Source organism: Mytilus californianus, unplaced genomic scaffold (assembly GCF_021869535.1).
Source record: "Mytilus californianus isolate M0D057914Y unplaced genomic scaffold, xbMytCali1.0.p SCAF_1, whole genome shotgun sequence".
NCBI lineage: Eukaryota > Metazoa > Mollusca > Bivalvia > Mytilida > Mytilidae > Mytilus > Mytilus californianus.
In genome coordinates this window covers 76094151-76108888 of record NW_026262581.1, presented here as the reverse complement: position 1 = coordinate 76108888, position 14738 = coordinate 76094151, and the positions used below count along the sequence as shown (strand labels likewise).

General features: G+C 35.7%; 1 protein-coding gene across 1 annotated transcript in view; it reads right to left on the bottom strand.

The window, feature by feature from the left end:
* The window catches only part of LOC127707379 (TPR and ankyrin repeat-containing protein 1-like), a 129916-nt gene that overhangs the window by 58405 nt on the left and 56773 nt on the right, over nucleotides 1-14738 (bottom strand). The window contains exons 13-16 of the mRNA XM_052211867.1: nucleotides 14330-14501; nucleotides 13508-13825; nucleotides 12424-12699; nucleotides 9281-9661 (exon numbers count right to left, since the gene is read on the bottom strand). Coding sequence (XP_052067827.1) covers nucleotides 9281-9661; nucleotides 12424-12699; nucleotides 13508-13825; nucleotides 14330-14501 — 1147 coding nt within the window. The remainder of the gene's footprint in view (nucleotides 1-9280; nucleotides 9662-12423; nucleotides 12700-13507; nucleotides 13826-14329; nucleotides 14502-14738) is intronic.

Sequence of the window (14738 nt, the reverse complement as noted above, 5' to 3'; positions counted from 1 at the left end):
AATTTGGTTTAATATTGGCCCTGTAATTTAATAAAAAATCCTGGTGGCCATCTTGTACAGTAAATCAGCAACAAAATCGCAACACTTCATCAGCACCTCATAAGAAACATTTATGCCATGTTTGGTTTCATTCCATTCAGTGCACCTCTAGAAGAAGCATTTGTATGTATTTCCAATAGGATCTTATGTTAAACTAAGTCCCCCCGCTGGTGGCCATCGTGGATGAAGGATCAGCTTCAAAGTAACAACACTTAGTCAGCACCTCATAAGGAACATTCATGCGATGTTTGGTTTCAATCCATTCAGTGGTTCTCTAAAAGAAGACATTTGTATGTATTGTCCATAGGGTCCTTTGTTAAACACTGTCCCCCGCTGGTGGCCATCTTGGATGATGGATCGGCTTCACAGTAACAACACTTGGTCAGCACCTCATAAGGAACATTCATGCCATGTTTGGTTTCATTCCATTCAGTGGTTCTCTAAAAGAAGACATTCGTATGTATTTCCCATAGGGTCCTATGTTAAACTAAGTCCCCCGCTGGCGGCCATCTTGGAAGATGGATCGGCTTCAAAGTAACAACACTTGGTCACCACCTCATAAGGAGCATTCATGCCATATTTGGTTTCATTCCATTCAGTGGTTCTCTAAAAGAAGACATTTGTATGTATTTCCCATAGGGTCCTATGTTAAACTTAGTCCCCCGCTGGCGGCCATCTTGGATGATGGATTGGCTTCAAAGTAACAACACTTGGTCAGCACTTCATAAGGAACATTCAGGCCATGTTTGGTTTCATTCCATTCAGTGGTTCTCTAAAAGAAGACATTCGTATGTATTTCCCATAGGGTCCTATGTTAAACTAAGTCCCCCGATGGCGGCCATCTTGGAAGATGGATCGGCTTCAAAGTAACAACACTTGGTCACCACCTCATAAGGAGCATTCATGCCATATTTGGTTTCATTCCATTAAGTGGTTCTCTAAAAGAAGACATTTGTATGTATTTCCCATAGGGTCCTATGTTAAACTTAGTCCCCCGCTGGCGGCCATCTTGGATGATGGATTGGCTTCAAAGTAACAACACTTGGTCAGAACCTCATTAGGCGCATTCATGCAATATTTGGTTTCATTCCCTTCAGTGGTTCTCTAAAAGAAGACATTTGTATGTATTTCCCATAGGGTCCTATGTTAAACTAAGTCCCCAGCTGGCAGCCATCTTGAATAATTGATCGGCTTCAAAGTAACAACACTTGGTCAGCACCTCATAAGGAACATTCAGGCCATGTTTGGTTTCATTCCATTCAGTGGTTCTTTAAAAGAAGACATTTGTATGTATTTCCCATAGGGTCCTATGTTAAACTAAGTCCCCCGCTGGCGGTCATCTTGGATGATGGATCGGCTTCAAAGTAACAACACTTGGTCAGAACCTCATAAGGAACATTCATGCCATGTTTGGTTTCATTCCATTCAGTGGTTCTTTAAAAGAAGACATTTGTATGTATTTCCCATAGGGTCCTATGTTAAATTAAGTCCCCCGCAGGCGGCCATTTTGGATTATGGATCGGCTTCAAAGTTACAACACTTGGTCAGAACCTCATAAGGAACATTCATATCATGTTTGGTTTCATTCTATTCAGTGGTTCTCTAAAAGAAGACATTTGTATGTATTTCCCATAGGGTCCTATGTTAAACTTAGTCCCCCGCTGGCAGCCATCTTGAATAATTGATCAGCTTCAAAGTAACAACACTTGGTCAGCACCTCATAAGGAACATTCAGGCCATGTTTGGTTTCATTCCATTAAGTGGTTCTTTAAAAGAAGACATTTGTATGTATTTCCCATAGGGTCCTATGTTAAACTAAGTCCCCCGCTGGCGGTCATCTTGGATGATGGATCGGCTTCAAAATAACAACACTTGGTCAGAACCTCATAAGGAACATTCATGCCATGTTTGGTTTCATTCCATTCAGTGGTTCTTTAAAAGAAGACATTTGTATGTATTTCCCGTAGGGTCCTATGTTAAATTAAGTCCCCCGCAGGCGGCCATTTTGGATTATGGATCGGCTTCAAAGTTACAACACTTGGTCAGAACCTCATAAGGAACATTCATATCATGTTTGGTTTCATTCTATTCAGTGGTTCTCTAAAAGAAGACATTTGTATGTATTTCCCATAGGGTCCTATGTTAAACTAAGTCCCCCGCTGGTGGCCATCTTGGATGATGGATCGGCTTCAAAGTAACAACACTTGGTCAGCACCTCATAAGGAACATTCATGCAATGTTTGGTTTCATTCCATTCAGTGCTTCTCTTAAAGAAGACATTTGTATGCATTTAACCATAGGGTCATATGTTAAACTAAGTCCCCCGAAGGCGGCCATCTTGGATGATGGATCGGCTTTAAAGTAACAACACTTGGTCAGCACCTCATAAGGAACATTCATGCCATATTTGGTTTCATTCCATTCAGTGGTTCTCTAAAAGAAGACATTTGTATGTATTTCCCATAGGGTCCTATGTTAAACTAAGTCCCCAGCTGGCGGCCATCTTGAATGATGGATCGGCTTCAAAGTAACAACACTTGGTCAGCACCTCATAAGGAACATTCAGGTCATGTTTGGTTTCATTCCATTCAGTGGTTCTTTAAAAGAAGACATTTGTATGTATTTCCCATAGGGTCCTATGTTAAACTAAGTCCCCCGCTGGCGGTCATCTTGGATGATGGATCGGCTTCAAAGTAACAACACTTGGTCAGAACCTCATAAGGAACATTCATGCCATGTTTGGTTTCATTCCATTCAGTGGTTCTTTAAAAGAAGACATTTGTATGTATTTCCCATAGGGTCCTATGTTAAACTAAGTCCCCCGCAGGCGGCCATTTTGGATTATGGATCGGCTTCAAAGTAACAACACTTGGTCAGAACCTCATAAGGAACATTCATATCATGTTTGGTTTCATTCTATTCAGTGGTTCTCTAAAAGAAGACATTTGTATGTATTTCTCATAGGGTCCTATGTTAAACTAAGTCCCCCGCTGGCGGCCATCTTGGATGATGGATCGGCTTCAAAGTAACAACACTTGGTCAGCACCTCATAAGGAACATTCATGCCATGTTTGGTTTCATTCCATTCAGTGCTTCTCTAAAAGAAGACATTTGTATGCATTTCCCCATAGGGTCATATGTTAAACTAAGTCCCCCGAAGGCGGCCATCTTGGATGATGGATCGGCTTTTAAGTAACAACACTTGGTTAGCACCTCATAAGGAACATTCATGCCATGTTTGGTTTCATTCCATTCAGTGGTTCTCTAGAAGAAGTTCAAAATGTAAAAAGTTAACGACGACGACGACTACGACGGATGCCAAGTGATGAGAAAAGTTCTGACCAAGTGTTGTTACTTTGAAGCCGATCCATAATCCAAAATGGCCGCCTGCGGGGGACTTAGTTTAACATAGGACCCTATGGGAAATAATTAATCACTTACTATAAACCTGCTATAGTACCTTTATTTTTCAGATATTTTACATTTTAACAGTTTAAGACATCTTTCATATGTCATTATTTACTTATACACCAGCAAAAGTTTCAAGTCATAAGAGAAAAAACAGTAAGAGTCACTATAAAAACAACCCTAAACAGTCTGTATCCATTTAAATCTTATTACTTTCAAAGGTTAACCAATTAATTGGTCACTAAACAGTGCTCGATACTCATTTTTTGACCCTGGAGGTCCAAATGAAAATAAAATGCTTCACTGAGCGCAGCCTGATATGACCGCAGAGGTCGAACCCTGAACAGTTGGGGCAAGTTTGGACACAATATTCAAGCTTGATACTGTCTGAATTTGGATTGTGATGAAATTTTTGACATAATGTAGGTTTCTGACACAAAATACATGTGGTCAAAGATCTTAAAAAGTTGAAATGGGACATTTAATTTACCTAGTATGGTCTAATATCCAAAATCTAACAACATGGTTAGATTCAGCATATAAAAAAACACCAAAAATTTAATTTTAGTTAAAATCAAACAAAGTTTAATTTTGGACCCTTCAAACCTTAATATGGACTAATTTGAAAACAGGGCCCAAAATAAAAAATCTAAATGCACAATAAGATTCAGCATATCATAGAGCCGCAATAATTCAGTTTTTGATGACATCAAACAAAGTTTAATTTTGGACCCTTTGGACCTCAATGTAGACCAATTTAAAAATGGGGCCTAATATCCAAAATAGTAATACAAGGTTAGATACTCCAAAAATTAAAGAAAAAATTCAATCCCATTGAAATTGGTTAAAAGATTTGTATTTATTTTCAATTGAAGATTTCTTGCTATTGCGCAATACTGTGCTGTTGCACAATACTTAGTTAATCAGTTATATATAATAATTTACACACGCTGTTTGGTGTGTATCTCCTGCCATATCAGTATTTGTTGCTTTTATGTATATATCAAAAATAATCAATGTAAAAATGGAAAATTTTTGGGGAAAAAAAATAAAAAAAATTATGAAAAAAAATTTCCCCCCAAAAAAAAAATTTTGAAGAAAAATCACCCCTTCCCAAACTTTTTGAACCCTCCCAATCTTTTTTGGAAATTTTGGATGATTATTTTCTTTCTGGAAAAATGTACAATTTCAGAGAGTTCCATAAACTTTAACACAAGTTATTGTCTGGAAACTAGAAAAATTTGTAAAGGTTCCGCGGAATCCAGAGTCTCGCCTACTTTTGCTGTTGTCTATGTTTTCAGTGTGATGAAGACAGAATGTGGGATCACTATGTCTCACTTTTGTTGCAGGCTCAACAAAAATGGGGAAAAAATCATTAAAAATTTTCCTCTAGATACTATCTTTTGATTGTAAGAAGCTTCTGTCCAAGTTTGGTAAAAATCCAGGATGGTTTATGAATCTAATTAATGTTTTAAAAACTTTAACTGCAGACTGTATGTAATGTTAACTGGAAGAAAAACTAAGTTCATTTATAAGTAATATATATGGAAAAACAGGAAATAAATTTTTACAAAATTTTCTTCTAGATACTAGCTTTTGATCTTAAACAAGCTTCTGTCCAAGTTTGGTACAAATCCAGGATAGTTTAAGAAAGTTATTACAGCCGATTTCAATGAGTGTGTAGGAAAAGGTAATATCTTTGGTTAGCTTGATTGCTAGCTGAACTGTCAAGTCATTATTAGGTTAGGTAAACTACCCTCCTTTATGAGTAGACTAGTCCCACAGGTAACCAATTCTATCTGTCTGTCGGACTCGTCTACTCAACAAGAGGCTCTCAAGAGCCTGAATCGCTCACCTGTATTTCAGAAGATTTTTAAATGTTAGCAAACTTGATGAACAAATTGTGTAAAATTGTCTTTAAAGGGCAATAACTCCTTAAGGGGTCAATTGACAATTATGGTCATATTAACTTTTTTGTAGATCTTACTTTGCTGAACATTATTGCTGCTTACAGTTTATATATATCTATAATAATATTCAAAATAATAACAAAAAACTGCAAAATTTTGTTAAAACTACCAATTCGGTGGCAGCAACCCACCAATGGGTTGTTTGATTCGTCTGAAAATTTGAAAGCTGATAGATCTTGACCAATTGAACAATTTTACCCCATGTCAGATTTGCTCTAAAAGCTTTAGTTTTTGAGATATAAGCCAAAAACTGCATTTGACCCCTATGTTCTATTTTTAGCCATGGCGGCCATGTTTGTCGATGGATCAAAACTTCAGATGCAATTTATAAACTAGATACCCTAAGGAACATTTAGTTAAAGTTTGAAGGTATTTGGCCCAGAAGTTTCAGAGGAGAAGATTTTTGAAATAGTTTACGACAACAGACAACGACGGACGCCAAGTGATGGCATAAGTTCACATGGGGCCCGAAGGGCCCCGGTGAGCTAAAAAGGAGGGTAGTTTACTTAACCTAATAATGACTTCACGGTTCAGCTAGCAAGCAAGCTAACCAAAAGATATTACCTTTTCCTACACACTCATTGAAATCGGCTGTAAAATTTTTAAAACTTTAACCACAGAGTGAATGTAATGTTAACTGGCAGAAAAACTAAGTCCATTTATAAGTAAAATACAGAAAAACAGGATTTTTTTTACCAAATTTACTCTCTTATGATCATAAACAAGCTTCTGTCCAAGTATGGTAGAAATCCAGAATAGTTTAAGAAAGTTATTAAAATTTCAAAAACTTTAACCACAGAGTGAATATTTGTGGAAGCCGCCGCCGCCCCTGACAACGGAATGTAAGATCACTATGTCTCGCTTTTGCAACAAAAGTCACAGACTCGACAATAATGCTTGTTTTTGGCCCCTTATTTCTAAGTGTTTGGGGCAATTACCCCCAAACTCATTCCCAGCCTTCCCTTTGTGGTATGGAACCTTGTGGTACAATTTCAGAAAGATCCATACACTTACACACAAGTTGTTGTCCGGAAACTACAAAAATGCTTGTTTTTGGCCCCTAATTCCTAAACTGTTGGTACTATAACCCCCAAAATCAATCCCAACCTTCCGTTTGTGGTAATGAACCTTCTGTTAAAATTTCATAGTGATCCATTCACTGACACTTAAGTTATTGTCCGGAAACCAAATGTGTCTTCAGAAGACAATGTCGACGCCGACGACATGATAGCATTATACGAACTCAAATTTTTTGCATTCTAATAAAAAATTGGGCCACCACTTTTTTCAAAGACTCAAATTTGATAAAAATAAATGTGGATTGTGTCCACATGTGGACACAGATGATTCCCCCGCTTGCATATCATATAGTTATAAAGGGACATAACTGAAGAACGGTACAAGTGACGCTACCCAAATTTGAACTTGATCTGAGTTTTGTGGTAATAAGCATTGTGTGTAAGTCTCATAACATTTGGTTGAGGCTAACTAAAGTAAAGAACAGAAACGAAAAATTCAGCAATTTTTCTATTTGTAAACACACATAACTCTAGATCTGTTGTGTATAAGTTTTATAACATTTGGTTGAGACAAACTAAAGTTAGAGAACGGAAACAGAAAATTCAGCAATTTTTATGTTTATAAAGGGACATAACTCAAGAATGGTAAAAGTGATGCCATCGAATTTCGTACATAATCTGTATTATGTAGTAATAAGCATTGTGTATAAGTTTCATAACATTTGGTTGAGGCATACTAAAATTAGAGAACGGAAACAATATTTGTACTTGATCTTAGTTTTGTGGTAATGAGTATTGTGTATAGGTTTCATAATGTTTGGTTAGGGCAAAATTTAAGTTACAGAATGGAAACTAAAAATATTGCAATTTTTCGATTTATAAAGGGGCATAACTCAATAATGGTTAAAGTGACACTACCCAAATTCAACTTGATCTGTGTTTTATCAGTGGAGGGCAAAATTAAACATTGTATTGTATAAAGCATTGATTGTAGTTGATTTAACTATAATCATGGACAAAGGAAGATAACTCCAATTCTAAAATATACTTGAATAATGACATTGATATTTTTGGAAAAAAAATAAATTTAGCAATTTTTCCATTTGTAAAGGGGCATAACTCTACAACAGTAAAAGTGACACCCCAAAATTCAAATTTAATCTGCGTATTGTGGTAATAAGCATTGTTTATAAGTTTCATAACATTTGGTTGAGGCAAACTAAAGTTAGAGAACGGAAACCAATTTTGGGACGTACGGACGGACAGACAGACAAGGGTAAAACTTAATGCCCCCTCCGCTACGGCGGAGGCATAAAAATGATAACTATCATCTTTAGTATACAGATTTGTCATAGCTGATCTGCCTTCAATCCATGATTAGTTTAAATATTTCAATGGCGGACTGAGAAAAATTTATAAAAACAAACAGTTTGACAAGCAATTTGAAAAGGAATATTACATTTTTAATGAAAGAAATGGATGAAACCTTAATTGAAGTCAAAAAAATTTGAGTAACAAATTTATTTGCCGAAAAATTTCTGATGGACGCTCTTAAAATACTTCAAGAAGCCGCAGTCATTGTTGTACAAGTAATGAGAGTTACCAAATACAGCATGCAACGTCACTAGCAGCAAGGCCTCTTATTGGTTTCTATCATTATCACGAAAAGAAACGTATCTGACATCGGCTGAAACTGGAATCAGGGACACTTCTTTAGCACCAGGATAGTATTTGAGGTCTTCAGGAGGAAACAGAAGAAATGTATTTTTACCAAAAGGACAAAATACAGAAAAAATTCGTAAGGGTTCCGCAGAACCCAGTGTCTCGCCTACTTTTGCTGTTAATCACAGGCTCAACAAAAATGAGGAAAAAAATTAATAAAAATATTCCTCTCTATACTATCTTTTGATTGTAAGTAGCTTCTGTCCAAGTTTGGTAAAAATCCAGGATAGTTTACAGTGGCGGATCCAGAACTTTTCATAAGGGGGGGCCCGCTCCAGTCATGCTTCAGTGATTCCCTATATAATCAACCAAATTTTTCCCACGAAGGGGGGGGCCTGGCCCGCCCCCCTGGATCCGCCTATGGTTTATGAATCTAATAAATGTTTTAAAAACTTAAACTGCAGACTGTATGTAATGTTAACTGGAAGAAAAACTAAGTCCATTTATAAGTAAAACACGGAAAAAATGGAACAAAATTTTAACAAAATTTCCTTCTAGATACTAGCTTTTAATCATAAACAAGCTTCTGTCCAAGTTTGGTACAAATCCAGGATAGTTTAAGAAAGTTGTTAAAATTTTAAAAACTTTAACCAGAGTGAATGTAATGTTTCCTGGCAGAAAAACTAAGTCCATTTATAAGTAAAATACGGAAAAAATCGAATTTTTTTTTTACAAAATTTACTTCTGGATACTATCTTATGATCATAAACAAGCTTCTGTCCAAGTTTGGTAGAAATCCAGGATAGTTTAAGAAAGTTATTAAAATTTCAAAAACTTTAACCACAGAGTGAATATTTGTGGACGCCGCCGACGGAATGTAGGATCGCTATGTCTCGCTTTTTCGACAAAAGTCGAAGGCTCGACAAAAATGAACTTCAGAAACTCGCTAAACTTGAATTTATTTGGGCCAGTAAATGTTCGTATTTCATCAAATTTGGTGGTCCCAATCAGAAATTGGTTGCCTCTGGCGACTGGGCTACCTTTAGTTTTGAGCACTGCTAAAACACTAGAAAATACAAAACGTCAATTAAATGTACCATACATTGTGAATCCCACAATCAACATCTCTACTAGCAAGAATCTCATTCAGAAATGATTTTCTAACTAGTGTATAAAAAGTACCTGGATTAAGAGTTTGAGCAATAGAATCTGTAATCATGGACAGCATCTCATCCACAATCTTTTGATGTCTCTCTTTATTATGACTGTTCTCTTTGATCACACTTGCCATGTTTATATAGGCATACCAAGTCTTGGTTTTGATTTTTGTTTGCCATTCCTCAAAAATCCTGTCACATTTAAGACATTTATCATATGCCGGTCTTGTGGGTTGTTTAGGCATATAAGACTGTTTCCATGTTTCATCTTCCTGTCGTCTGTTGTGCTGTGGTTGTCTCCCTTGAGGTGTAGCTGAAGCATTAGGTTTGCTCTGACTTTGTTGTTTTCTAGCTTCTTCTTGTTGTTGCTGTTGCATTTTTTGCTGCTTAATTTTCTTTTCTACATCTGCAGATGAATATAGATTAAGATGTATGAGTAAAGTCACAGTATACGAAGAAAATGATAAAATAGAAGTATTTGAATAAGAAATTTAATTGAGAACGTACACCACAAGTTCCATCACAACCTTTAATTCAGCTAAAAATGTATATTCTTCCAATCATCCTCTCAGTCTAATGAAGGCTCTTAAACTGCCCCTTTTTTTCAAACAGGCAAAGAAAGAAACAACATAGCACCAATATTGTATGCCAAAACACAGTGTGCTAATATTAAAACTAATGACACAGAGGTAAGTCTCCCCTCTATACAATTTGACATAAATTGCAAAAGTAAAAATTAAAATAGCAAAACATGTACTTTAAAATGTAAATGATGTAAAATACTCAGTCATGTGCCAATGTTAATACAATTGCATACCAAATATCAGACTTATCATATGTGGTTCCCCTTAAACTGACCTAATCACAAACTTTAACATGTAACCAATCCAAAAGTTTTCAAAGTCAATAGACCATGACTGAGAAGATGGATCCAAATAATCTCCGTGGAAATAAGATGTGCTAATGCTTATACAAGTGCATACAAAATATTATAAATCTACAAGGAGATGTGGTATGATTGCCAACACCAAAGTTCAAATCAAAGTGAATGTTAGCAATTATAGGCAACCGTACAGCCTTCAACAATGAGAATAAATTGCTTCGCCGAGCACAGCTGGATATGACCGCAGAGGTCCAACCCTGAACAGTTGGGGCAAAAATGGACACAATATTCGCGCTTGATACAGGTTTGAATTTGGATTGTAAATAAATATTTGACACATAATAGGTTTCTGACACAGAATAACAGTAGTCAAAGAACTTAGAATTGGTTATATGATTTGAATTTATATTCAATTTTTTGCTTTTGTTGCGAATTGACCCCCCTCCCCCACAAAAAAAATAAAAAATTGACCATCCCCTTTTTTTTTTGCTTTTGTGCAATATACTATGCTGTTGCGTATTTTTTATACATAATTTAAAAGCAGTGTAAGGGAGGTAATCAAAACGTTGTGTTTGGATTACCTCCCTTACACTGCTTTTAAATTGTCTTTACTGTCCATTAACCAGGAAACCCTTGTTTTTCCCCCTTTTTTGCCCCTAATTTTTAAACGGTTTGAGCCATAACCCCCCAAAGCAAATACTAACCATCCCTTTGTGGTATGGAAACTTGTGGTATAATTTCAGAGAGATCCATACACCGTTCCACAAGTTATTGTCTGGAAACTAGAAAAATGCTTATTCTGGCCCCTAATTCCTAACTATACTATTAGGACCATAACCCCCAAAATCAATCCCAACCTTCCTTTTGTGGTTATAAACCTTGTGTTTAAATTTCATAGATTTCTATTTAATTATACTCAAGTTATTGTCCGGAAACCAACTGTCTTCCGACGACGGCGTAATACCAATATACGACCTCAAGATTTTTTGCGGTCGTATAAAAACCCATACCGTTTAGTCGGCTATAAAAGGCCACAACATGAACTAGAGGCTCTAAAGAGCCTGTGTCGCTCACCTTGGTCTAAGTGCATATTAAACAAAGGACACAGATGGATTCATGACAAAATTGAGTTTTGGTGATGGTGATATGTTTGTAGATCTTACTTTACTGAACATTCTTTCTCCTTACTATTATCTCTATCTATAATGAACTTGGCCCGGTAGTTACAGTGGAAAATATATTGTAAAAATTTACAAAAATTTACAAAATTTATGAAAATTGTAAAAAATTGACTATAAAGGGCAATAACTCCTTAAGGGGTCAATTGACAATTTTGGTCATGTTGACTTATTTGTAGATCTAACTTTGCTGTACATTATTGCTGTTTACAGTTTATCTCTATCTGTAATAATATTCAAGATAATAACCAAAAACGGCAAAATTTCCTTAAAATTACCAATTCAGGGGCAGCAACCCAACAACGGGTTGTCCGATTCATCTGAAAATTTCAGGGCAGATAGATCTTGACCTAATAAACAATTTTATCCCATCAGATTTGCTCTAAATGCTTTGGTTTCAGAGATATAAGCCAAATTCTACATTTTACCCCTATGTTCTATTTTTAGCCATGGCGGCCATCTTGGTTGGTTGGCCGGGTCACCGGACACATTTTTTAAACTAGATACCCCAATGATGATTGTGGCCAAGTTTGGTCAAATTTGGCCCAGTAGTTTCAGAGGAGAAGATTTTTGTAAAAGTTTACGGACGACGGACGCAAAGTGATGAGAAAAGCTCACTTGACCTTTCAGGTCAGGTGAGCTAAAAATATGAAACAATTCAATTGAGAGAGCTAACAGCCTAATTAATAACAAAACAATTTGCAAAAAACAAATATGACAGACATTAACCAAAAACTACCACCATGTCAGATTTTCTCTATCTATTATAGTATTCAAGATATAAGACAATCAATGCATTTTATCTGCATGTTCTATTTTTACCCATGGCGGTGATGTTAATTGACTGACTGAAAAAAAACATCACAAACTTTATAGTAGATATCCTATGGATCATTCATCCAAAATTTGGATGGAATTGGTTAAGTTGTTTCAGAGGAGAAGATCTTTAAACTTTTAAAAAGTTAACACCACCAATGAGGGAAGACAAGAGATTTAAAGCAATAGCTCATGTGACCCTTTTGGCCAGGTCAGAAATAATATGCATATTATAAAAATCACTATCAAAAAAGACTCAATATTCAATATAATTTTAGTATGAACTTGTACCTTCTTGTTGTCTCATTACATTGTTAAGAATCTCTATGGCTCTCTGTTCATTTCTTGGAAGGTATATTACCCCATATTTCCCTTCATAATTTTTGATGAGTGGATTGACCCCGGCTTCAATCAACATGATAATGAATCTAAGCCTAGTTATTCCATCTACTTCTTGGTCTCTTGCGACGGTGTGAAGAGCTGTGTTTCCTTTGTCATCCTGCAAATTTTGGTCTCCTTTTTGTACAACAATGTTTGAAAGTACATATTCTAACAGAACAAATTTTTCTACAAATAATATTAAAATGGTAATAATTAGGCAGGCATTTGAAATCTTAGGTTTCTATTATTTTATTTCTGAATGTTGAAGACAGTGATATATATTTCATTGAAAATTTATTTTGAATTTTTAAAAACTTATAACAAAATATAAAGTAATACCCATCAATATAATAAAACTGGTAATAACATTAAATAACACTGATCACAAACACATCACATACTGTGTATTCATCACTATTCCTAGGATACCAATTTTCGTAGAATTCCTGGGTAAACCACAAATCTAAATGTACAAATTTTCTATAATCTTGTTATTCAGACTTTGGCAAAACCATGGATTCAAATATCCACAAAAGTAGAAGAATTCATCAATCCACGAAAATTGGTACCCACGAAAAGAAATGAATCCACAGTACTTCACAACTTCATTCAGCTTTATATACTTAACAATATAAAAATAAGAAGATGTGGTATGATTGCCAATTAGACAACTCTCCACCAGAGACCAAATGACATACAAGTTAACTATAGGTCACCTTACGGTCTTCAACAATGAGCAAAACCCATACTGCATAGTCAGCCATAATAGGCCCCAAATGACAAATGTTAAACATTTCAAACGAGAAAACTAACTGCCTGGTTTATGTACAAAACATTGAAGGAAAAACAAATATGATATACAGCAACAAATGACAATCACTGAATTCCAGGCTCCTGACTTGGGACAGGCACATACAGAATGTTGCAGGGTTAAACATGACATGCATATTCTGAAATTATACAATACAAAAGACTATAACTGAGAATAAACTACCTGAAGCGATACACAGTCTGATTGTAGCATGGAAATATCTGTCACCAGTGTAGGTTGTCATGGTATTGTAGTCTGATCCACAAGTCAGGAAGTACTCCAGCAGGTCAATACACCACGCACAATTCTTCACGTGTTGCAATACACATATAGGTCGAAGGTTCACCTTTTCTACTTTGTTCCTTGGTCTTGGATCACATTCAAACTGTATGTAAGAGAATGTGGCTATGTGCCAGTTACCTTTGGCAATGAAATCATAAGTGACCATAGCCCAGGTGTGAGTTGCTATTTTTATATCTGTCACTTTCTTTTCAACTGGATCTGAAATAAGTATAACATATTGATATTTAGACTGTCAAAATATCTCTTTTTTTATTCCATGTCTAACAATGAAAACAATTTTTATTTTATGCTGCAACCATTCTATTTGCACAGTTAAATTGAACTTACTGTAGAAACAGTTGTGATCAGTCACTGATCATATCAAGCTTCGTTTATAATGTGAACAGTATTTCCTTAGAATTTCATTTATGATGTTGAGAAGGAATATAGGTTTGAAGAATTTTTAGTGCCTTCTTCATGTAAAACAATTCCAAGATTTTTAGCCAAAATATTTGGGTAAAGAATTGTAGTATAAAAGGAATAACTCAACATTGTCTGATAAATACAAACTGTATTTGCACTATGCACAAAACAGGATAGAAATTCTGTAAGTCCTCCCCTTTAATTTTCACCTATGAAATTAAGTTCTATACAAACTGAGATGATGATTCTTCCATGTTTCAGCACTAAGTCTATTTAAACAACACAGATCTATATACTTACATCTGTATTTATCTAGGTTCATGTAATGGAAACAGTAAGATGCCAATATCTCCCGCTGTGATTTCTCTGGTGCCTTTTCTAAGGCCAGTTCATTGAGAGCATTTGTGTAGGCCTGTAATGCTCCTTCATGAATCTCTTGGGCAGCTAACACTTTACCTACTTTCATGTGTGCCTGAAATAAAATTATTCAAAGCATTAGTAAGCTTGTATTCAGGGATAGTCCTTGATGGTTCTCCACTCAAACCAATGATTCTGAAATATATTTATCATATATGCATAGTATTTCAGTCGTTAGATAGATGATTTTGACTTCTACTAGACAATGAAATAACATAAAGTTTGGTAAGATCTGTTGCATCACCTATGGACTATTCTCAAAGTATTGCTGTATTGGGCCCCTTTAATGTAC